General features: G+C 43.3%; 1 protein-coding gene across 3 annotated transcripts in view; it reads left to right on the top strand.

Moving 5' to 3' along the window:
* Positions 1–23,502, top strand: part of DOC2B (double C2 domain beta) — a 590,856-nt gene that overhangs the window by 273,006 nt on the left and 294,348 nt on the right. For all 3 annotated transcript variants that reach the window (XM_083173977.1, XM_083173978.1, XM_083173979.1), the window contains one exon: positions 7,087–7,161. In XM_083173977.1, coding sequence (XP_083030103.1) covers positions 7,087–7,161 — 75 coding nt within the window. The remainder of the gene's footprint in view (positions 1–7,086; positions 7,162–23,502) is intronic.

Genomic DNA, 23,502 nt, shown 5'->3' with positions numbered 1-23,502 from the left:
AAAAAAGAGTCCCCCTCAAATCTCCCCCACAAACAACCTTTGCCAGTGCACAGAGCAGAGTACCCAACACTGCAAATACTCATCTACTGTAAGTCGGGCACCCATCTATATCCATAGTGACAAAAGGACAGGGGTGTAACCATTTCTGGGGAGTTTCTGGGCTGCACTGGGGGGAAAGGTGGAGATCATTTATCTGTGATATCTGGGGGTTATGGTAATGAGATGTTTGTCTGCTTGAGGGAGGTTTTGGGGTCTGTTTTCAGTATAAGTGGGGGGAGGTGGGGTATTATTTTAAATGTGGAGGTTTGTGCTACTCCAATCAATTGCATTTGTAGATTTCCTTTTAGCTGGGTATAAGGACTAAACCACAGGCCTTTTCATAGAGAAGTGTACAGGTCAGCCAGCTGTTCACCAGTATCTGGTGACCAGCTGTGTATTGCTTGGCTACTTCCAGTCAGTAGTGGTACATACCATCCTGACATGGACACAGGACATTCCTATACCACTGAAGTTGCATGCTGGTAAACCTTTTTATCAGCCAGAGGATTATCCCCACAGCTAGCAGTGTGTCTGTGCCCAAGCATAGAGCTGGGGCAGTGTGAAGGAGGAGAGCAGTGCAGCTACAATCAAGCAGATACTCAGAGCAGGAATGTGCTAGAGCAGAATTGTCATCACGCTTCATCTTCTTGGCAACAGAGACTTTCATGAGACTAAACCCAATAAGACAATATCCAAGCCCATTCAGAGAGAAAGAGAAGATAAGTAAAAAAAGAAGAGGATACAGAGGAGAGAATGAAAAGTAGTGAACGAGTAAGACACAGACAAAGGGGAGTGAGGAAAAGGGTTAGAAAAAACCTGCATTAGCAGAAAACATAAGAGAGAAATAAAAAAATGCACATAAGCAATAACAATGAGCTACAAGTCTCCACCTGCACACAAATAATTTCAGATTAATTGGACACCGCAATCCTAAAATGGAGTCCACAATGAAAATCGCATTTTACACAGAACCAACCCCATCCTCGGGATTTATAGAAGCCACTATACTTACTTCAGTACTTTGTTATTTTTTTTCCCATCAATAAGTTTTTATTGACACAAGTTTATATATGGGGTACAGAAATGAAAAAAGGGGGAAACATTGGGGGGGGGGGGAGGGGGGGGACTGCAATCGGGGGTGGGGACAATATAAGACAGTAATAATTTTCATACAGAGTTTTATACATGACCATAACAGACATATTAGAGCGCTACGCAGAGCGGGCTGAACACAGGCATACAAATTCAGTTATAGGGTTAGTCTAGGGTGGGAGAGCCTCAGTTAGACCTGGGTGAGGGGTGAGTGAGGGTCTGGATCCGAAACTGGGGGCTCATTTAGGCTAAAGGTGGTTGTTTGTCCAGACGTGGCTGGGGGGAAGAGTCTCGTACCTTCTCTTACAGACATATATGTGTGCCAGGGAGCCCATTTAGAGTGTGGCGAGTAGGGGTTAGGGGAGTGGGGCTGAAAACCCGTTTCCATGAGGAAATGGTGGTTTGTTTTTAGTATAACCTGGGGGAAAGGGGGGGGGGCTGCTTCCAGTGTTGAGCTAGGTTTGCTCTCGCAGCTATGAGGATGTGTCCGAGGACATAAGTTTTCCCACTCGGGAGATCCTGTGGGTATACATGGAATAGAGCTAGGAGTGGGTCAGGGGCAAGGGTTAGTTGGATCCCTTCCGAGATGAGTTCAAAAACCTCTCCCCAGTATGCCCTGAGCTTGTGGCAGGACCAGAAAATATGGTAAATGGTACCTATATTTCCGCATTGTCGCCAGCACATATTGGAGCACGCTGGCCAAAAGGTGTGGAGGCGATCTGGGGTTAGGTAGAGGCGGTTTATCAATTTGATGTGCATCTCCGAGTGGTTGAGGCAGCGAGACATTGTGTAAGAGGATAGGAATATTTTACGCCATTGAGGTCCGGAGAGCTGAATGCCCAAATCAGATTCCCATTTTTTATGGGCGGGAGATTTAGTGAACTCTGCGGGGGTTATGAGTGAGTCGTACCAGAAGGAGATATCCCCTCTGGAGAGTGTCTGGGAGGGTCGGGAGAGGATCGTCTGGTGGCGGGGATCTATAGTGGGACGGTTGGAGAAGTGGGAGTTCCACCAGTGTGCCACCTGGAGATAGTGGAGGTACTCGTGGGGAGGGAGAGAATATATTTCTTGGAGGTAGGGAAAAGGTCGGATTGAGTTGGCGTCGACTATATCTCCTAGAGCTGAGATCCCACTTTGTTTCCAAAGGGTGAGGTTGAGGTTGGGGATTAGTTTCGCCACGGTAGTGATGGGGAGGGTATTGATAAGGGAGGTAGAGGCACGCAAAACGGACATTAATTGGTCCCATGCATATAAGGTAGCGGACGTTGCTGGAAGAAGGGAAGGTAGTGGGGGCCTGATGTGTTTTGGGATCTTGAGGAGGTCGCTAAGGGGAATATTGGGGGAGTGACATTGTTCAATGTCTACCCAGGCTCTATGGGTAGGGCTTTCAGAATAGTGTTTGGATGGAGCAAGTAGGCAGGCTACTTGGTATTGAGATAAGTCTGGGAGATCGAGACCACCATAAGCTCTTGGGATTGTCATTTTGGAGCGGGCCATAGTGGGGGGTTTGGATGCCCAGATATATTTTGTCAGGATAGAGGTGGCTTGCTGTAGGGACTTTTTAGGGAAGACATAGGGAATAGTGTGGAACAGGTACATTAATTTGGGCAGGAGCGACATTTTAAATGCCGCCATCCTACCCATCCATGAGATTTCGTAGGCCAACCAAGATCTGGATAATGATGTAAGGGAAGCTAGGAGGGGGGAGAGGTTAACATCAAATACTGACGACATATTGGGGGGAATGTGGATACCTAGGTATTTTATGGAGGTAGTTTGCCAGTTGTAGGTGTAGGTGGTTTTCAGTAGGGGGAGATGGTCTGTGAGGTTGATCGGCAATGCATCAGTCTTGGATGTATTGAGTTTATAGTAAGATGCGGCACTGTATGCAGTTAGTATCTCGTGGACGTGTGGGAGCGTGTGGATGGGGTCTGTCACGAATAGTAACACGTCGTCCGCGAAGAGGCTTAGTTTATGCTTGTTGGGGCCCACCTGAAGACCAGGAATATTGGGGTTTTTGCGGATGGCGGTGGCTAATGGTTCAATGGAGAGGACAAATATTAGGGGTGAAAGCGGGCAACCCTGCCTTGTGCCATTGGTGATATTGAAGGGGGAGGAAAGAAAGCCATTGCTGAACACTCGGGCCGAGGGCGAGCTATATAGTGACATGATTGATGATAGTATACGGTCCTTGAAGCCGAACCGAGACAAGACTTCCCGCATATACTGCAAGTTAAGGCGATCGAATGCCTTTTCGGCACCGAGTGAGACGAGAAGAAGATCCTGTTTAGCTGACAGGGAGTCTATTAAGTTAAAGACTCCGTGTATTGTCCGGGGCTTGACGTCCCGGAACAAACCCCGTCTGGTCCGGGTGTATCAGCAAGGGTAAATAGAGATTGATTTGGGATGCCATTAGTTTGGCGAAGATTTTGATATCACTGTTCAGGAGGGCTATAGGGCGATAGTTTTGGCACAGGGCAGGGTTCTTACCGGATTTCGGGATAGTAATAATTCTGGCTTCTAAGAGTTCCAGGGGGGTGCGTCCGAGCGAGGAGAGTTCGTTGAACAGGTCGGTAAGGTAAGGGGAGAGCAGGTCGCTGAAGGTCTTATAAAAATCTGTAATAAACCCATGAGGCCCGGGGGCCTTATTGCGTGGGAGTGACTTTATAACCGACTGGACCTCCAATTGGGACCAGGGGGAGTTTAAGACGTCAAGTTGGTCCTGGGAGAGGGTGGGTAAGTGTAGGTTCTCGAGAAAACTGTGGATAGAGGCAGGGGTGGGCTGTGGCGTGGAGGGGTCTTTGGAAAGGTTGTATAGGTTGGAATAGTAATCTGCGAACTGGTTGGCTATATCTTTAGGGTTCTGTATTTTCTCTTTGTTGGGGGCTGTAATGTGTTTAATACGGTTTCTGGCTTGCTGGGCGCGCAGCTTCCGGGCTAGCATTCTGCCCGATCTGTTGCTGGCTAGGTAGAACCTGTGTCTTATTCTATTTAAGGCCGATTGGGTACGGGTGAGGAGCAATTTCTGTAGTTGGCTCCGTATCGAAGCCAACTCTACTTTCAGGGAGTTAGAGGGGGCAACTTTGTTTCTGGCGTCCAGTTCCATTAATTTAGCCTCTAGGGCCTTTTGAGTTGCGGTGGCATTTCTCTTCAGAGTTGCCCCAGCCTGGATAGCAGCCCTTCTTGTGACCGCTTTGAAAGCGCACCAGTGGTTAATCACTGAGGAGTACTTTGTCATTTTTAACATTACCTGAAAAGGTCAGAGACTAACACTTAGGTATAGACGTAAGCATGTGTTTTTGGGTTGTTCTCTGGGGATAAAGGTTTCAGCCACATAAATAGCATTTTATGACAGTTGGTCACTTAAAAATTTTCAGGAAGAGATCCATAATATAGTTTTAACCAGTGGCGCTTAGATGGGGTGGGGGGGTACACTTATTAACTCAGGCATGTTGGAGGCTCCCGGCCCAGCACTCCCCTCTACACCTGTTGTACACAGCAGGGAAAGAGAGAGCGCAGTGACAACCGCTGTTGTGTGCTGCAATGGGGAGAGATGCAGTTGCATATCAGTTCCCGCCTCTCTCACTTCTTGAGGGATGGTGGTCACCACGCCCCCTACCATTGCTGGGACTGGGACACCTGTTTTATCCCCTGCTGTTAACTAAATATGAATTCAAACAGACCCCCTATAGACTCTACTGTTGTCAGTAGATGATGACTGAGACTAATTGGCATGGTTAGTCAGGGATGACTGATGGGTATCCATCCAAGCAAATGCTACCTAGGGTTAAGAAAAGTTGTCAGTGACTAGTTTCAACCTAGCGGAGTAGAGCATTGTGTACAACAGCTGTAATTCACTCACCCTTTTCTTTAAGATGGTAAAAGTCAGGGAACATTGACAGCTGTAGACCCTGAAAGGTTAGCTTGTTCATTGTATATGCCAGACACATCACTGTCTCAGACCTGACAAACTAACAGAGACAGAGGTGAAACTAGGCTGTAGATGTGTAGCAAAAACCCAATAGACCTGCAACATTACATTAATAACTTGGCAGAATTAGCTTTGGATAAATTAGGATGTTACATGGTGCTTACCCAGACACATCTTTACCCATCTTGTGCAAAACACACACCTGCAATATATATTTGTTCATGAGATTGAATGAAAATCTCATGATTGATTTACTAGACTTTACACATTTGAACAGCATCTAAATGTAGAAGAATGAAAACATGCAAACAATTTATTATAAGCAGGAATAAAGCTTTATATTTTATGTATAATGCAAGAGTTTCAGTTCACCAAAGTGGCACAGCTCTCAGTAGGCTGAATGTTTCATTTTCACAAGATCACATTTGACAGGTTTCATTAGCAATGAATGATATAAGTCTTATTTTGCAATTCTCTCAGGTACTATTTAGATAATTAGTTTCAGTTAAGTGAGCCTGTGCAGTTAGATTAATAATGCATAAGAGATCTTCATTCTGAAGATTGCTTGACACATGCATATACACTTTAGGTCACTGAAACATTACTACTGCCCTTTTATATTATATTATATTATATATGAGTATTAAATTTAGGTATAATTGTGTTTACAGTAACCTAATGGAAATATATTTTTTGTACAGTATATGTGTGCGCCTTTGTATGCATTTCTTGGTTATTTTTTGATATTCATACATTTATAAATGTGTATATGTGTTTATATTTACCTGAAATTATGGTCATGTTTGTTATTCTCTCAGTTTCACTATATGTCCAGTTTTGCTATTTGTACCCAGGTATGACTTACTTTTAGTGCATTCTTCCCTCACCTTATGTTTATGCTTATCCCACGTTACTCAATATGGTTCAGATGTGATCATTTGCATGCCAGTCAGGTGTGGATTGACACTGATAAAAAGTCGACACAAGCAGAAGGTCAACATGGAAAATATTGATACATTTAAAGGTCGACATGAGTTTTTCAAGTTTTTTGGGAGTCAATGTTGACAACTGAGCACGTAGATCCCCAGTTAGTGTAGCTTCACTTACCGTGCTACCATTCCTAATTGGAGGCCAGGTGGATGTTAAAGGAGGAAAAAGTAAAAAAAGGAAAAAGAAAAGAATCATGAAAACTTACATTGACCTTTTTTCATGGGACAACCATTGACAAATTGACCATTTGCGTGTGTTGACCTTTTGTCTATGTTGCTCTAGTAGTACATGTCAAGTTTTCGGCATTGTCGAAGTAGTGCATGTCCACCTTTTGTCAATGTCAACCTTGTGCACGGCCAGTGATTCTTCCAGTGGCCATGCTGCCTGGTCCCTGCGGCCTTGTCCCCCGTGCCAGCTCGGCCCAGGCTCCTGCACAATGTAGCTGACAGGTGCTGGGACCAGTGCATGCACAGTAGCGATTATGGTACTGCTCATGCTGAAAGCTCCAGCTTCTATGGACTGCATTGGAAGTGAAGAACTTCCAATAGTCACAGTGCAGTCTCACGGACCAAATCTGACTCATTGGCATGAGCTAATGTGGTGGATTTCACTGTACATATACTTTTCATAACACATTAAGATCATTGTGTGAAAGTGTCCAGATACTGTGTGAATACAGGTAGAAATTGATATATTTCTTCACAGCGGTCTAATTGATCTGCAACTGTATGGGAATGGAGCCTGGTAAAAACATGTAGTGCTTTGCTTTAGAGAGTACATTTTGTAGTGTGTGGTCATTTAGAAACCATTTTACAAAAATATGGCCAAAGAGCAGCTTATAAAATACGTGTTTATCATTTATTAATGTATATGGCTTTAAATCATTTCAAAAATGTAACTTACATAACTAAATCTAACACTTATAGTTATGTCATGCACATATAAATTGAAATGATCTTATAATATGATCAATGTATTACCATTCATGTTATGGCAAACTTTTTCTAAAACCCATGTGGTGTTTTGTTTTTAAGGGCCTGAAACCAATGGACCACAATGGACTTTCTGATCCATACGTTAAATTACATTTACTTCCAGGTGCTAGTAAGGTAAGTTTGCTTTCATACATTTTCAAGTCTAGTTGTAATTGTATTTTGAACATTGCTTATAATGCTAGAAATTCTGTTTACTATAATAGTATATTGGGTACTCTTTACCTAGAACGGCGCCCATCGCGGTGATCGCGGCCACATCACGGTCACATTACTGGGCACCCACAATGCGACCGACGCGATCGTTCATCGCGTCGGTCGCATCGCGGGTGCCCAGTAATGTGGCCGCGATGTGGCCGCGATCACCGCGATGGGCGCGATTTCTTGCAGTGAAAAACTGAAAAGAGAAAAAAACATCAAATGACATGGCATCCCTCAATTCTAAAAGAAAAAAAAAATTAAAATACATGCAGATTGAACCTTACACTATTAAAGGACATATAATTACATGGCATCCCTTAATTAAAAGACAAGATAACATTAAAACGGCGCCCATATCGCGGTCATTGCGGGCACATCGCGGCCACATTACTGGGCACCCGCGATGCGACCGACACGATCACGACGCGATCAACGATCGTGTCGCGTGTCGGTCGCATCACGGTTGCCCGTGGCCGCGATGTGGCCGCAATCACCGCGATGGGCGAGCAAAAAACAACAAAATACATGGCAACTCTCAATTTCTAAAGGGAGAAAAAAATTTAAATACATGCAGGTTCAACCTTACAATAGAAAAACACATAAAATTACATGGCATCCCTCAATTAAAAGACAATGAAATAAGACACAAGTTATGAATTTTAAATAATTTTTTTTTTTTTTTTTTTTGGGAATAGAAACGGGGGAAGAATTTGTTCTGGGGGAAGGTCATTCACAGTTTAAAAAGGAGAATAGATACCTCATGGGAGAAATTACATTACAACAAGGCAAATTGGAATGAGGCATACAAAAAATGGGGCTTACTGTACAACAAGGAACCATGATGCAAACATGCACTGGGTACAGAACAAAATGCCAATATGCGGAACAGTCAATGGTGAAGGCGCAAAACGAGTACGGACAGCTCAAAGTTCAGGAGTCCGATACTGCGACCCTCAGTAACCGAAATTATGGTATACGAGCTACAAAGTTAATCGTGGAGCAAAAAACGAAAAGAGTGGAACAAGGACATTGCTGCATGCCAAAATAATTTAAAACGAATAAAGCCAAATTATGAATCAATTGAAATCGCGCTCTTCACCTGGGAGGGGACTTTGTGTACTCAACAGAGCACTTGAAATAGTCCCAGGCAAAGACGAAGGGTCTGTGACTGGTGGCATAGGGGGCCTCGGCGCATACATAAAAGGGTGAGGAGGAGGCGGAGCATAACCCGACGCACTGTACATAGGGTAGTGATAGGGGTAGTTGGACGTTTGGGCCGCTTGCCTTACGCTCGTGGCAGATGGCTCTATGGTGCACTCAGCAGAGAGACTTTTCTCTGTTGCGCGCATCATAGTGCAATATACCAACCGCTTTGCATGCACGACCTGGTCTTTATCCATGGTCCGCATTTCCACGGCAAGGTTATTTGCAAAAATTTGGAAATCGTCAGGGGGATTTGTCACTGCCTCCGGTACAGACCTGCAACAATGCCCTTGGACATTGGGAGCAGTGCTGGTCAGCTGTCTTCTGTGGCGCCTCCTCGGGAGAGCGGGTGCAGTACTCTCCGTCGTCGGAGTGTCCACCTCCGCAACTGTCCCAGACTCCTGCTCTGTCTCAGGGGGAACTTCCTAGAAAGAAAAAAAAGGGCAAATGGTAATAACATGACATTTCACAGTCACTTACATGCAAGACATGTCACAGCAAATACTTACAACGTCCACACTCTCCACTGCACCGGACAAAGAGGTGTCCTCCGTATCCGTTCCCCCTGTTCCACTCTGTTCTCTCTGCTCCAAGATGAACTTCATCCGCTCGTAATACCATAATTTCGGTACGTAAACATCTGCAGCATCGGCTCCTGAACTTTGAGACTGCCGTACTCGGTTAAACTCCTTCACCATGGCTGTCCGCATATTGGTCATTTTCTTCTGAACCCAGGCGATGTTTGCAGCAGGTTCCCGTGTAAGACAGTAAGCCACCATTTTCCGATATGCCTCATTCCTCTTTGCCTTGTTGTAGTAAGAGAATACTGCGCTCGCCACACTATTCTATTCTCAACTCCATGCCGACGTGGATAGTGAGGAATAATCAGCTCACCAACTCTCCAAAACTCAATTATTACGCAAAAATCTCTCTCTCTCAAACCACAGCTCTTATCTCCAACAAAACTACCCACAAAATGAAACTCTGACAAGCTGTCACAGGGGGTCGGTCTCAGACAGGGGGATGTACCAGGTTGTGTTATGAAAACTGTCCTGTAAACATCAGTTACTATGCAGAATTAGAGTTGATATGAGCCATTGCAGATGTTACTATGCAGACTAAGGGTCATTCCACCTATTACAGATGTTACTATGCAGAATTAGGGTCATTCCAACCTATTACAGATGTGAGTGTGAGCGGGAAATCACGAAATCGCGGGCATCTTGTACCGCAAATAACACCCGCGATGCCTCAATCACCGCGATTTTCAATGGGGGCGATGAAAAAGTTGAGGAATCGCGGGCATCGCGGCCATCGCGGGCATCTTGTACCGCAAATAACACCCACGATGCCTCAATCACCGCGATTTTCCATGGGGCCGATGAAAAAGTTGTGGAATCGCGGCCATCGCGGGCATCTTGTACCGCAAATAACACCCACGATGCCTCAATCACCGCGATTTTCGCCCCGACGACCGCGATGAACATCGCGGGCGCCGTTCTAGGTAAAGAGTACCGTATATTGTTCTTTATTTTATTGCTAGAATGTCAAACTTAAAATAATCTGGGCCATATTCTCACTCACAAGTGTGTTGTCTCCAATGTACATGCACAGCCAATGTGGAAGGAGGGCTCTGCTACCCTTCAGCATGGCTGTCCTAAGTCTTGGCTTAGCACCTTATCTTGAAATATCTTTACCAAAGTATCTTCCTGGATCCTTATTCTGGGTTCTAACATCCACTCTGTGCCAAAATAAGCCTCAAAAGAACATGAGCTAGGCCCTACTTCCGGAATTGAAACCTTTGGGCCTCCAGGTGCTGATGCACTGCAGTAATTTTGTGTTGCTGAAGTGCAAGGCTTATGAGGGATAAGGGAACCCTCAGCATACCTCCACTCCAATTCCCACAAACGGAAACTGAAGAGGTTAATTAACTTTACTGTGCACTATGTATTAAACATGCCTGTGATGGCAAATGTGCATACTTCAACAGATATCCTGTATGTTGTACCAGGAAAGGGCAGAGTCAGTTCAAATTTTCCCAAATCCCAAGTTACTGTATGCTTATAGAGGCATCAGCCAAGTCAGTCTGGGCCTATTTTGTGTGCCCACATTAATCTTCACCCACATATGCAGTGCAGCAAACACACTACCACATACCACTATTCACACTTTCTTGCAAGGCAGTCCACATTACATGCCATGTATCATGCCATGGTACATTTCAATGACTGCACATGCCTATGGATTGTTGCGCTCAAGCGCTAGGCCAAACAGCTACAAAATTCAGAGATTTCTCAGCATTTGTTGGTGTCACCTGGTTGTTTTCTTCTTAGAGGTTCAGAAAAAAACAGGTGCACCCAAGCGTTTCCAGGGCATGTGACGTCAGCTCTGGCCTCCAGCCTGTTTCTATTGCAGAGTTGTGGAAGGATCAGAGTTACGCACAGATTGCACAGACTGGAAAAATCATTCAGTGGTGAGTGAGTTGCGTATGGATTTGTCGCTGGCGGCTGATCAGCAAGATTTTCACAAGCCTTTTGGAGACGTGCACGGGCAGGATTTCACTCTATCTGGGCGGTGTCTATCTGATGGCAGGGCTCATCAGTGTAATGATTATTTTATCTTACCTATGCAGGATCCAGATGAAGCAGCTGTTTTAGATGCACTATGTAGGATTACACAGCATAATAAGGAATGTTTAGAACTGATGACACATACAGTAGGTCCTTATTCTGGTAGATTCGCAAGTAGATTCCCCCAGACACCGCCTGCCGCCCGCACGGTCATCCACCCCCCCCCCACCCCCCCAAAACCCGGCAGGCATGTGAATAGACAATTTGCATAATAGTGACCATCAAATCATTTCTACAGTGCTCGCAGATCTGAGACACGTGTATGATATCTCTGATCTGTGGGCACCCTGTGTGAGGACAGGGCAGGCAGCTGACATACGCTGACGTCAGCTGTCCGTCCCCCACACCCACATCATCAGGGAATTACCATGGGAACACCCAGTGTTCTCATGGGAATGCCCATGAAACACTGGGCATACCCGTAGGCAAATGCCCCGGCCTGCATCCCCACATCCCTCCGCGCCCCCCGCCTAGACTTCTGTGTGCAAGTGCTCACACACGGCAGCTCCACATGCACATAAAAACCTATGCGCATTCACAGTCCCAAACAGATGGTCTCCTGTGCGAACGCTCTGTGGACCGATTGATTTAGAATAACCTCCATAGTGGGAAAGATAAAATACTTGACAAGATAATTTAATTGAATCAGAATCATGCATTTTTGTATTTCTACACAGAGTACCAGGCATGGCAGCAATGTTGGTGCACTGCATTGGTTACAATGTTTGAATAAGTATTGTAAAATGAACAGGGAGGATAACCTCTGTCTGAATTCCATACAGTGCTCCTCCTGCCCCTTACCCTCAACTGTACCTTTTCGGCCATGCAGTACTGTTTTTTTATGGTCTGTTCTGACCAAAGAGGGCTTTGTACCGGTTTTCAGCCTATTGATTCCTAATTGAGCACCATAAGGCCACACCCTCTTTACCCATGGCCCTTTTACTAATTTGTACCTGTTTTCTGTCCAGTAGTGTTGAAAAGGATGCTGCCGAGGGTGCAATACATAGGTTTCAAGGGGCAGGTTAGGCAGCCCTTAGTAGAAACATGCAGTGGGAAGTTGTAGAATCAATGATGCATTAGTAGGAATAAAATGGAAGTGGCAGAATCAGCCCAGAACAAGAGGCTGACAGAGCAATGACCAATAACATTCTAGACCTTGTGTACAAAATACATTGGGGATCTTAGAGATGAGTTCAGCAGGGTATAAAACATGTTAAAAGTAAAAAATAATATAGGGCCTGCTACTGTCCTATGAATCCATTGATCAGCCAACAAATTCAGTGCCGTCCTTTTCCCTGTGCAATTAGGGTGATGGGCATGTGGCCCCAATTGGGTTTCTGCCAATATCTGTGTTATTGATGTGGACCCAGAGCAGGGAAGTGACTGGACAGGGGAGTGGGTGGCAAGATGATGGCCCCTCAGCAAGAGAGCAGTGTGCTAGTGTAAAGATGGCAGCTGTGACCCAGTTCTGGTGCTCTTTAACCACCCACCACACCCTCCCACCCTTCGACTACTGGAAGATAAGGTCATACTGTATTTCAATGTGAGAGTGGTTGGACTGTTATATGACTCACAATTTAAATACTGTAGTTACCTGCTGGAGACATTACTGTTTGTATAGGATGGTTGGCAGGGCTTGGGATTAGAGATGGGTCGTTCGCGAACGAACCGGATCTTTTGAACGAATCCCATCCAAGGACGAGTGAGCCGCCGATCCCAAAAAAGGTGATCCGTTTCAGTTTTGTTTTCCATTACAATGCATTTTCCTGATCTCAGTGCTGCCACCTGTGGCAGCTGAGATGTACTACCTTTGGAGACTGAGTACAGCGCTGTGACTACAAGATAGAAAGATTAGCTGCTGCTGCCAGGGATGGCCATCGGTGCAGACTCCATCGATTGCGATTCTGCACCCAGCCATCGATCAGTGTTTTTACTCAGTCATGTACAGGTATATTCACCTTTTTCTTTTTTAAAAGTGAGTCGTGGATTCGTCTAAAAGACCCGTATCTCCTCCGAGAGATCCGTCGGATCCCGGCTCAGGTTAATGATCCGTTTTGCCCATCTCTACTTGGGATCATGGTGGTTCCTCTGTAATAATATTACTGAACCTACTTTGTCAGATTTTATACAGGTGGGGATATTAATGTTAAAGAAATATTTTTTATATGTAGAAACAAAAATACAGACAAGGGTGTTATGTCTATTACGCAGGGCCAAACCGTGACTAATTAATTGAAGCCAAGCAAGTGTGCTAATACAGAACTAATGTATATTGTACTACTACTACTAGATTGTAAGCTCCTCAGAGCAGGGCCCTCTTCCCTCCTGTTCTCAAAGCACCTCTTCTCTTCACATTTCTCTCACAGCTCTCCCATACTCAAACACTCAGTGACCATCTTTGTCCGCATACTCATCTCCGTCATTGGCCACAAGCCTCTGGTAGTACGTTGATCAAGTCCTCACTACTTATATTTAAGCTGTAATGTGTATTCAACCGTGGTGCTCTTTACATGTACTCCATTTTTGTTATTTATTCAATGTAATGTTAAGTTTTGTATCCCTGTACTGTTCCTTTGCACGGCGCTGTGAAACACTTGTAGCGCCCTATTAATAAAATTATAATAATAATGCATATGATATGCCTGCCAGAAATAAATGACACAGTGGACCTTATTCATGTTGATTCATTCGCATGCGCATTCGCACGCACCCGTGCAAACGGAAATTGCATGCACACAGTCTGACAAGCAACTGCCACACCACAAGTGTACTTGAGTGTTAGCAATGCTATTCAAATGAGAATGACCACAAACTACACGCACAGTTGCGTGCTCACAAGCAAATAGCCCTGTTCGCAAGACCAGTCACTGTGCGTGCGTGTGTATATCCTCTGTGTGTGAATTTGTTCGCAACTCCAATCATACGCACGCAGCCACATCATTCTCAACCATTTATTTAATGACATGATGAGCCTCATTTCATTGTATTTATTGGAGCAAATTTACTAATTGGCTGCCCATTACCAAAGTGGCCTTATTACATAGATGAATAATGTGTCTTTCATGTCTGACTTCCCCAACTAAAGTAACAAATATGTCATTATGGTCATAGGTGTGCACAGCACATTTTATTATAGGGTGCACAGTCAAAGAGGCCTAGTACCACCTACTGGGTGTGTCTAACACCGCCCATTGGGCGTGTCTAACGCTGCCAATCAGGCATGTCTACCACCATCTATATAGCAGTGATGGTTAACCTTGATACTCCAGCTGTTGTTGAACTACACATCCCAGCATGCCCTGCATCAGTTTTAGCATGACCAAATAGGAAAACTGTAGCAGGGCATGCTGGGGTGTGTAGTTCAACATCAAGGTTAGCCATCACTGATCTATAGGAACTCACCACAATATAAAACATCTCTCAGCCACACCATAATCTCATGCCTTTTTCAGTTTTAATCTTCTAATTACGATGTGTAAGAGTACATGCAAATAAAGTCAAAACATATATGGGTTATGCAGGTATGTAGTGATATGGATGATGCAGGTATGTAATGAAATGGATGACGCAGGTATGTAGTGATAGGACAATGGCCTAGTGCAATGCAAAACACACTTAATTGGGTGCTTCTTTTAATGAAATACAGTTCTAAAAAGCAAAGTATTTGGTAAAAGGTATTGCTGGTATTACTAGCATCAGGGAGGTGTTCATACGGTTGGGCACAGCATTAGGGGTTGCCTGTGCACCCATAACACTCAATGTGCACACTCCTATGATCATACCTCCCAACTTTTGACGTGAAGAAATAGGGACACTCGCCGCGCGAGCGTCCAAAAAGGGGGCGGGGCGTATGCAAATGAGGGTGCGGCTTATGCTAATTAGCCGTGGCCTCATTTTCGTACGAGAATAGACCCTGTGCGCATGCGCACAGCGTCTATTCTACTAGATTGGGGGGTCTCCCAACTGCCACCCCCCGCAGCGGGACAATGCCTGCCGCGGGTGGGACAGCGGGACAGGACCCGAAAATCGGGACTGTCCCTCTAAAATCGTGACAGTTGGGAGGTATGTATGATTATGGTGTGATACTTAACACCATAGAATAAAAATGTAGCTTTTGTTCCTACAATATTGTACTGAACGATGTTTTATCAGCTTTTCTATATATATTACGTCGGGCACGTTTTTTTTCATAACTGTAATTGTTTTGTGGATTAAGGTAATGAATCTTGTTTGTATTTACTATTTAAAAAGTGGATCAGGGTTGATATTATTCACATACAGATGTGTCCACATTGTAGACAAGCATATTGGCGAAAAGAAATGCAAGTACTTTGATCTACATCGTACAGTACATAAAGATGAAAAGAAAACAATTTAACCAGAACACACACTTGCCATTATTCAAAATCACTAATGCTTTGAAAATTTGAAATGACAGATACTGGCGCCTTTATCGACTTGCATAGTCACCGTGGCGCTCACATCATTCGATGGTCGGCGACCATCTAATGATTTCTGGCCTGCACACTACCCTGCAATTTGATGCTTATGCAAAATGACAGGGATATTCACGCAGCGGCGGGGGGCAGGCATTCACAGGTGGCATAAGAAAGCCCGAATAGGATCACCAATCAGGTGGTAAAGGCGCTTGATGGGTGGGTTGTTTTGTAGGCTGCTCACACAGAGGGGGAGTTCAAGCCCCTATCAGAATAAGTACGTGGAAAAAAGAAAGGGTTTGTGGAGCGCTCAAAATATAGGTTTAATGTATGGATATAAATTTAAATTTACATCTAATGATGAATCTGATCAATTGGGTATCACAAAATATGAATTCATGTAATCATCACATAAAATAAGAATAATAAAAATACAGTTAATATGAATGTACATAAAATTAAACATAAAACATAATTATATTGCACTCAAGGGAATTCTTAGAGGGTATACAGTAAACCACTTGTTAATAATCAAGAATTGGTAAGGACAAGGATACTTAAGTGAGTCCCGCTTGTTCCAAGATAGTGCTCTCCTCTTGTTATATGATGGTAGTCCCCAATTGGAATGGTGAAATGAAGGGAAGGGGGGCGCTGGTGGAAATCCGGATACAACTTGTACTTGTGGGTGTACAATTTTTCCTGCTGGAGACCTTGATCTTTGGTTCCACTGGTGGGCAAGATGGAAATACCTCACTTCTCGGAAAAAGGTTCCAGAAATAAGCAGGTGGTGATTATCCCAATTTGTACATCCAGTTTTGGGGGGTGCCGTCAAGATCTGGGATAGATCCGTGGGGGGGGGGGGGGGTAAGAGGAGTTGCTGGTTCAAGGGGAGGGTGACGTGTTTCGTTGTGCTGGGACAACTTTCTCAAAGGTATGCCACAGATGGTCTGCTTGGGGTTTATATACCCACTAGCAGGAAGTGCATCATCACACAGACAAAAACAATTACCCAATTGATCATACCAGATTAAATAATAATAATTAACCTCCCTGCACATTTCAAATAAGATAAGTGTAGGGGAATCTTATAGGAGGCAGTTGGATTATTAAATGTATATAAACCCCAAGCAGACCATCTGTGGCATACCTTTGAGAAAGTTGTAGGTAGTTGGTAGGTGTTGCTGGGTATTGTAAATTTATGTATTCATATTCAGATTTGGTGATAACCTTATTTTGTAGTGCTCTCAAGGTAAATATACCTAGGGCTTTAGTAATTTTGTCCAACGGATTTGTTTTCAGTTTTTGATAGGTTTCACCTTCACATAGTTGTTTGTTTATTTCAGCAACATAGTCCTCAATGTCCATAAGAACCACACCTCCACCCTTATCCGCAGGTTTAATGATGACCTCTTTCTGACTTTTGAGAGATTTCAGTGCCTCCCATTCTCGTTAGGAAGGTTGCAGGATCTACGCTTTTTTTTTAAGACTTCTTCAACCTCTTCAAGGATTATTTTATTAAAACAATCAATGAATGCCCCTTTAGGTGGGTTGGATAAAATTTAGATTGTGGGCAAAATTGATGATCCGAGGGACCTCGGATTTCACCAACCTCCTCACCTTCTTTACCAAGAAAGAATTTTTTAACTGTCAGTTTCCTGATATATTTCTGTAAGTCTATATAAAAATTAAATTAATCAAGTTTACTTGTAGGGCAGTATTTTAAGTCTCTTTTTAAGACTTTTTTCTCATCTCTGGTTAACTTTTTTTTGCTAAGATTGAAGATTTTTATGCTGTCCAAAGTTGGTCCAGCTGTGGGTTCTAAGTTGGTAGTGACTTTGTGCTTATTAGATTTCCTCTTTTCCTTAGATCTTTTTGTTCCCCCTCTCTTTCCTCTTTTGGTTTTGGTGGTTTTTAATCTTTTCTCCACCTGGTTCTTGGGGTGAATTTGAGAAAAGGGGAATTGGGTTGTTGGTTTCTAGTTAGGGGTTCATAACGGTTGTTAGTCCTAAATCTCTCATACTGTAATTATCATCCTGATAGTATGGTTCTCTTCTGTTAAACTCCTTACGTGGGTGTAGGTTTCGGTTGGGATGACAGGTTCTATTTTGGGAATATTGAATATTCCTTGGTGTTGGGGGTTTTCACGCGGATATGGATCTGACGCACTTCCGGGTTACGAAGTCCCGGAACTTGCAATTAGCAATTATGTTTGATATGCTGGGCTCAAAAGAAGCCCGCTCGACAACAGTGAGTATGCTACTGATGAAGGGCCACTTGAGCCCGAAAGCACGCTAAAGCTGAATCACTGATGCCGACCGGACTCCTTGGGGATAGAACGGGGATTTGATGCTTCTCCTGCAATGATTGATGGTCCTCTGAGAGTCCTGTTTACCCTTGTATGGGTTATATGCGATTTTATCTACATTCATTGTGAGTTTTTCCAATAAATTGTATGTCAACCTTTTTATACAATGTTGCACTAGATTCCGTTTGTTTTAAAGTCTTTTCAGGATCCATCTGAATTCTGCTCTGATCTCAAAAAGACCCTTCTTACATGCTATCAAAAATACAGCTCCATGTGAGTTTGAGTAAATACCAAATAAATTGGTTTTTATGAATGGCAATATTTGCACAATGGTCTGTTCTCTATCTCCAAGTTTTTAGGGCGACTTGGCATTGAATACTATTGTCAGAACCATTTCTCGTGTAAGTTTATTGTTTTTTTCGCCAGGGCTGCACATTTCCATTGTTTGTATTTATGCGATATTTCATTGTCCAACACTCCTGTTAATTTAACGTGACTACTGCATCGCACTCATCGCACTCATCGCACACTACTTAGTACGGTATTATCCGTGAGTGCCACCACATACCGAACTCTACTTGAAGATTTAGGGGGGCACCTGGAGAATATGTTTATTGATGGAGTGAGTGCCGATACCTTTGGACTATATATATATATATATATATATATATATATATATATATATATATATATATAGAAGTAGGGCAAAAAGTGGCGCACGCTCGGACTTGCAAAAAAGAGATGACAGACACACTGATCTGTATCAAGTTTCGGGGGTTTATTCCGTTGTCAAGACAACGGAATAAACCCCGAAACTCCCGAAACGTTGATACAGATCAGTGTGTCTGTCATCTCTTTTTTGCAAGTCCGAGCGTGTGCCACTTTTTGCCCTACTTCTACTTGTCCCCCTAGTGCAGCACCCCGGCACCGTATCTTCTTTATTGGAGTGCCCTCACCCTGTCACTTTTATATATATATATATATATATATATATATATATATAAATGTTCCAAGTCTGCCGGCACTCAGTGAAAACAATGAAGCAACGGGCCCCGGTGCCCAAATGATAGTCAGTACACACACTCCAAAAGAATGGCACTCCAGAGGCAGGAAGATTTCAGCACATAAAAGCGTGTATTTCAATACTTCCTGCCTCTGGAGTGCCATTCTTTTGGAGTGTGTGTGTATATATATATATATATATATATATATATATAAAGTATATATATATATATATATATATATATATATATATATATATATAAAGGAATTCAGCGGTTGTTCATTTAAATAATTTATGTAATGCAGTGGTAAAATTAAGGAATAGTCCAAGAGGTGCCCATAAAACATACTGTAATTTAAGTAATCTTCCATATTTTCTGTAAATGAACCTGAATCATTGGAGAAAAGATGCCAATTTATTCCAGACCATTCCTGATCTGTACCCATGTGAAGGATTTCACACAAACAAATTAGTTTCCATTAAGACCTAATTACTGAATATCTAAACCCTGTTGACCTAATTGCATTACTGTCTAATTATAAGTAAGATATGAAGTATGTTTGTGTGCATGAGCTAATGTCCTAGGGAAAAAAAAAGATAAGAAAAATGACAATCACTATATTAAAGGCATATTTCAGTCGCTTCAGAAGAAAAAAACAATGGGCTTATTACCACTTGGTAGCACTGCAGGACATTTTATCATGAACCAATACATGGTTTCTTCACTAAGTGTATGCATTGGAGCAACCCCCTAACTAATCCAACCTTTAATTGTCCATCTGCGCAGACATTTTGCAAATGTTTGAAATCATAATTACAGTCAGCTTGAAGAAAAAGCTAACAAAAAGCAGAGAGAAATGTATTTTGGCTGCACCCACATTTATGCTGCAATTCTAGTATTCCTGGGAGAGCATTGAACCCTCACATACCCTGACAGTTTATTAGTGGGAAGGGAGATGTTATTATGTATTTCTTAGAATATCAGGGGGGGTATTCTGGTGGAATTCGTAGCCTTGCGAGTCCACCAAACCCAGCTTTGCGAATGGTGGTACACCATCCCACCATTTGCAGGGCGCGTACTTTCTCAAGGCATGCGAATGGATGTTTCACATGCGTATGCTAGTGGGAACCTCCCACATCTTTTGGAAGGGGCACACATATGTAAGGTTGAACTGAGAAACCTTACATATGCGTGTACATTCAGTAGGAAATGGGCGGGCAGCTGACATCCGGTGATGTCAGCTGCCCCCCACATGTCCATCATGGCCGCATTAACATGAAAAAGCCCAGAGTTCTCATGGGAATGCCCATGAAATGCTGGGCATTCGCATATGCTAATGGGCCAGCCCACTGCCCCACGCCACCAACCCCCGCCCTCTGCCCGCAAGGATGGGTGCGTGCACCCTGCAATCAATTTGTTTGCAATAGGCGCATGCACAGGTGCAGAAATGCATAAAGCGCCAACATCGGACCTGTGCAAACGCGAGCGGACCAACAAATGGACCGGAATAAGGTCCCCGGTCACCATGGTTCAACCTCTCTATGAAATTCATTGATCCTGTGAGCCGTGATGACAAAATTACCATCACTGGACTACCTGTATTTCCCGTAGGGGGATGGGCCCCAAATTGCACACCCTGGACATATGAGGTGCTACCTGCTGAGACCTGTAGTGCAGCAAGCAGGAGAAGGAGTTTGCAGGTGCACACTAAATATAAATGCTAGACCTTTTAATATCATTGCTATATTGCATTTCTGAGGTTCTTAGCATAATGATGACCTGTATTTCCCAACCTGAAGAGGAGATACAGTACATAGATATTTTACATTTGTGTCATCTCTATAACTATCTCAGGGGCAGATTTATGAAGCAGTGTAAGGGAGAAGTGATATAGTGCTGGTACTTTATCACTGGCCAATCAGCTCCTGACTGTCCTTTTTTAAACCCAGCCTGTAACTTAACAGTCAGGAGCTGATTGGCCGGTGATAAAGTAGCAAGCACTTTATCACTTCTCCCTTATAACTGCTTCATACATCTGTCCATCAGTTACAGTTTAAAGGAGTGTTGTACACTAAGCCAATGGTCCTCATGTTTTGAAGCTCATGTTCTTACATTTGTTTAATTTATAATAATAATTTTCCACCTAATTAAGTACTGTAACTGAAGAACATGAAATAACATGATTAGTGGGAGGCCTGTAATTGTGTTATTGCATTTGATTTTTATGAACTGAGCAATTCATTTCACACTGCTACTCCGGTTTTATTTCCATAAGTAGAAAAAAAACAATGTGCCACAATTTCCATACTAACAGTTTAAGATCCTGCAACGTTATCAGTTGGCTATTAAATTGTGCAGAAAACATTAAAGTATATATATATATATATATATATATATATATATATATATATATGTATCCTCTCTGGAGGATATATGTCAGGTCACATGTCTACTGACAGTTGTTTGTAATGCTGAACCTTGCCCTGAGGATGATCTATCTTGGACCGAAACGTAACGTCACATCGATATGCTTGGTTATCAGATGCCAATAAAAATCAGTTGATGTTTTACAAAAACTTGGTGAGTGCCCTCAAACTCCCGGAGGCAATGGAGACATTGGCCGCCGGGCACTGAGGAGCCGGCACCAGGAGCCTGTGACTTCTGCAGTGAGCAGTAATGCACCTGCTGCTGCAGTTGTCACAGGAAAAAAGGAGCTAGCACCACAACTATAGGGGCATGATCCGACGCAGGAGCCAGATCAAAGTGAGCAACGCTATCATCACTGCTGCAGCAGCTGGGTCATGGGTGCAGGGTAGGGATGAAACTGTATCATACATACACCAATGCATACATTCACTCACAAATATACATAGTCAAACACCTGTATGCATACATATGCAGTCACACCCATGCACACATACAGTATAATAGTAACACACACAAAATATATACAGTGCACCTTCCAGTCACACTCACCATGATGCTGGAGAGCCTGCCGTTTAGCCCCGCCCCCTTTTCAGACAGCTCCTCTGAAGCCTGCTAGGGTGATTCTTAAAAACTCTTGGGAGGCAGGTGAGGGGTGTGAGGAGCTGAGATGATTAGCCCCCCTCTTCATCTGGCTGCCGGAGAACTGACAGCATCACAGTTAGTGAGTGAATAAACTAAAAGGGCTGCTAGGAACTGTAGTTTACTTTCAGTTTCATCCCCATGACCCGGCTGCTGCAGCAATGATATCAGCACTCACTTGAATCTGGCTCCTGTGTCGGATCATGCCAGGATCGGTCCTTTGACCTCCATAACATAATATATACAAACCATATGAATATATATATATATATATATATATATACAGTGGTCGAAGTGGGGCGGTATACGGGGGTATGCCATACCGCCACTTTAATCTGAAGATTAAAAAAAAAAACTTTTTTTTCCCCCTCAGGATGCTCTCTGATCACTCAGCAGCGCATATTGTGCTTTTGTAATACCCCTGTACAACGGGGCAGTCTGGCAGGGGACGTTGATGGACAGGGGGGTGTCCGAAGGTGCGCACTATATTCACTCTTTACTTTTCCATACCCCCACTTCAAAATTTCCATACCCCCACTTCAAAATTTCCACTTCGACCACTGTATATATATATATATATAAGTGGAACAAGAAAAGGAAGAGAGCGCTTCCTGGTGTATTAAAAGAGATTTTAATAGGAGTATACACACTCCACGGTACTACATACAAATGCTTGTACCTAAAACAAGAGCTCTGTGGGCTGGCTACCACAAGGTTAAAAACATATACCAAAAGGCAAATACAGCTCACACGGTCCGTTCTGTCACATCTACCAGGTCTCTGTAAGTGCTAACGCTGGGTTGCGCAGCATGAAGTCGGGATCCCGGTGAAGCAGCCGTCCAGTGAGTGAAGCTGGTTGAATGTAGCAGGCCAACATCTGGGAAGTTTTCCACACTAATAAGAACATCAAGAAATTCGATTTTATGTTTCTGAAAATTCGAAGTGAACGATATCGTCGATATAACGCTTGATAAGAATGATACTCTCCATCCGTCTCAAAATTGATCCTAAGATGTCCCCCGAAAGGATTTGTTTTATTTGCAGCTGTTTACGTTTTGTGCTGAAGCACAACTATTTCGAATTTTTGAATGAATGGTTCCTCTAGACCTGTGGGACAGCTATGGGTACGATTTGCGCACCCAGTCTTGCAAATCTATATATGGCAGACTGGGAATCTTGCTGTCTCACAGGTCATTGGATGGAGAGTATCATTCTTATCAAGCGTTATATCGACGATATCGTCATAATATCGAAAGGTGATGAAATGTTGTTTGATAATTTTATGGCGTATCTCAACATGAATGAATATAACTTAAGATTCACTTCGAATTTTCAGAAACATAAAATCGAATTTCTTGATGTTCTTATTAGTGTGGAAAACTTCCCAGATGTTGGCCATATCGAAACATCCACTTTTTTTAAAATGGTTGACTCAAACAATTACCTTGATTATAGAAGCTCCCACTATGGTCCATGGAAGGATAATATCCCGTTCTCCCAGTTTTTAAGACTGAGGAGAAATTGCTCTAATGAAAACACATTTGAAGAGCAAGCAGGGACATATGTTCAAAGGTTTAAGAAAAGGGTTACCCCGAGAGAATCATTAATGGAGC

The sequence above is a fragment of the Crinia signifera genome, chromosome 2, assembly GCF_055691185.1.
Source record: "Crinia signifera chromosome 2, ASM5569118v1, whole genome shotgun sequence".
Taxonomy (NCBI): Eukaryota; Metazoa; Chordata; class Amphibia; order Anura; family Myobatrachidae; genus Crinia; species Crinia signifera.
This window is presented reverse-complemented; position numbering and strand designations above follow the sequence as displayed.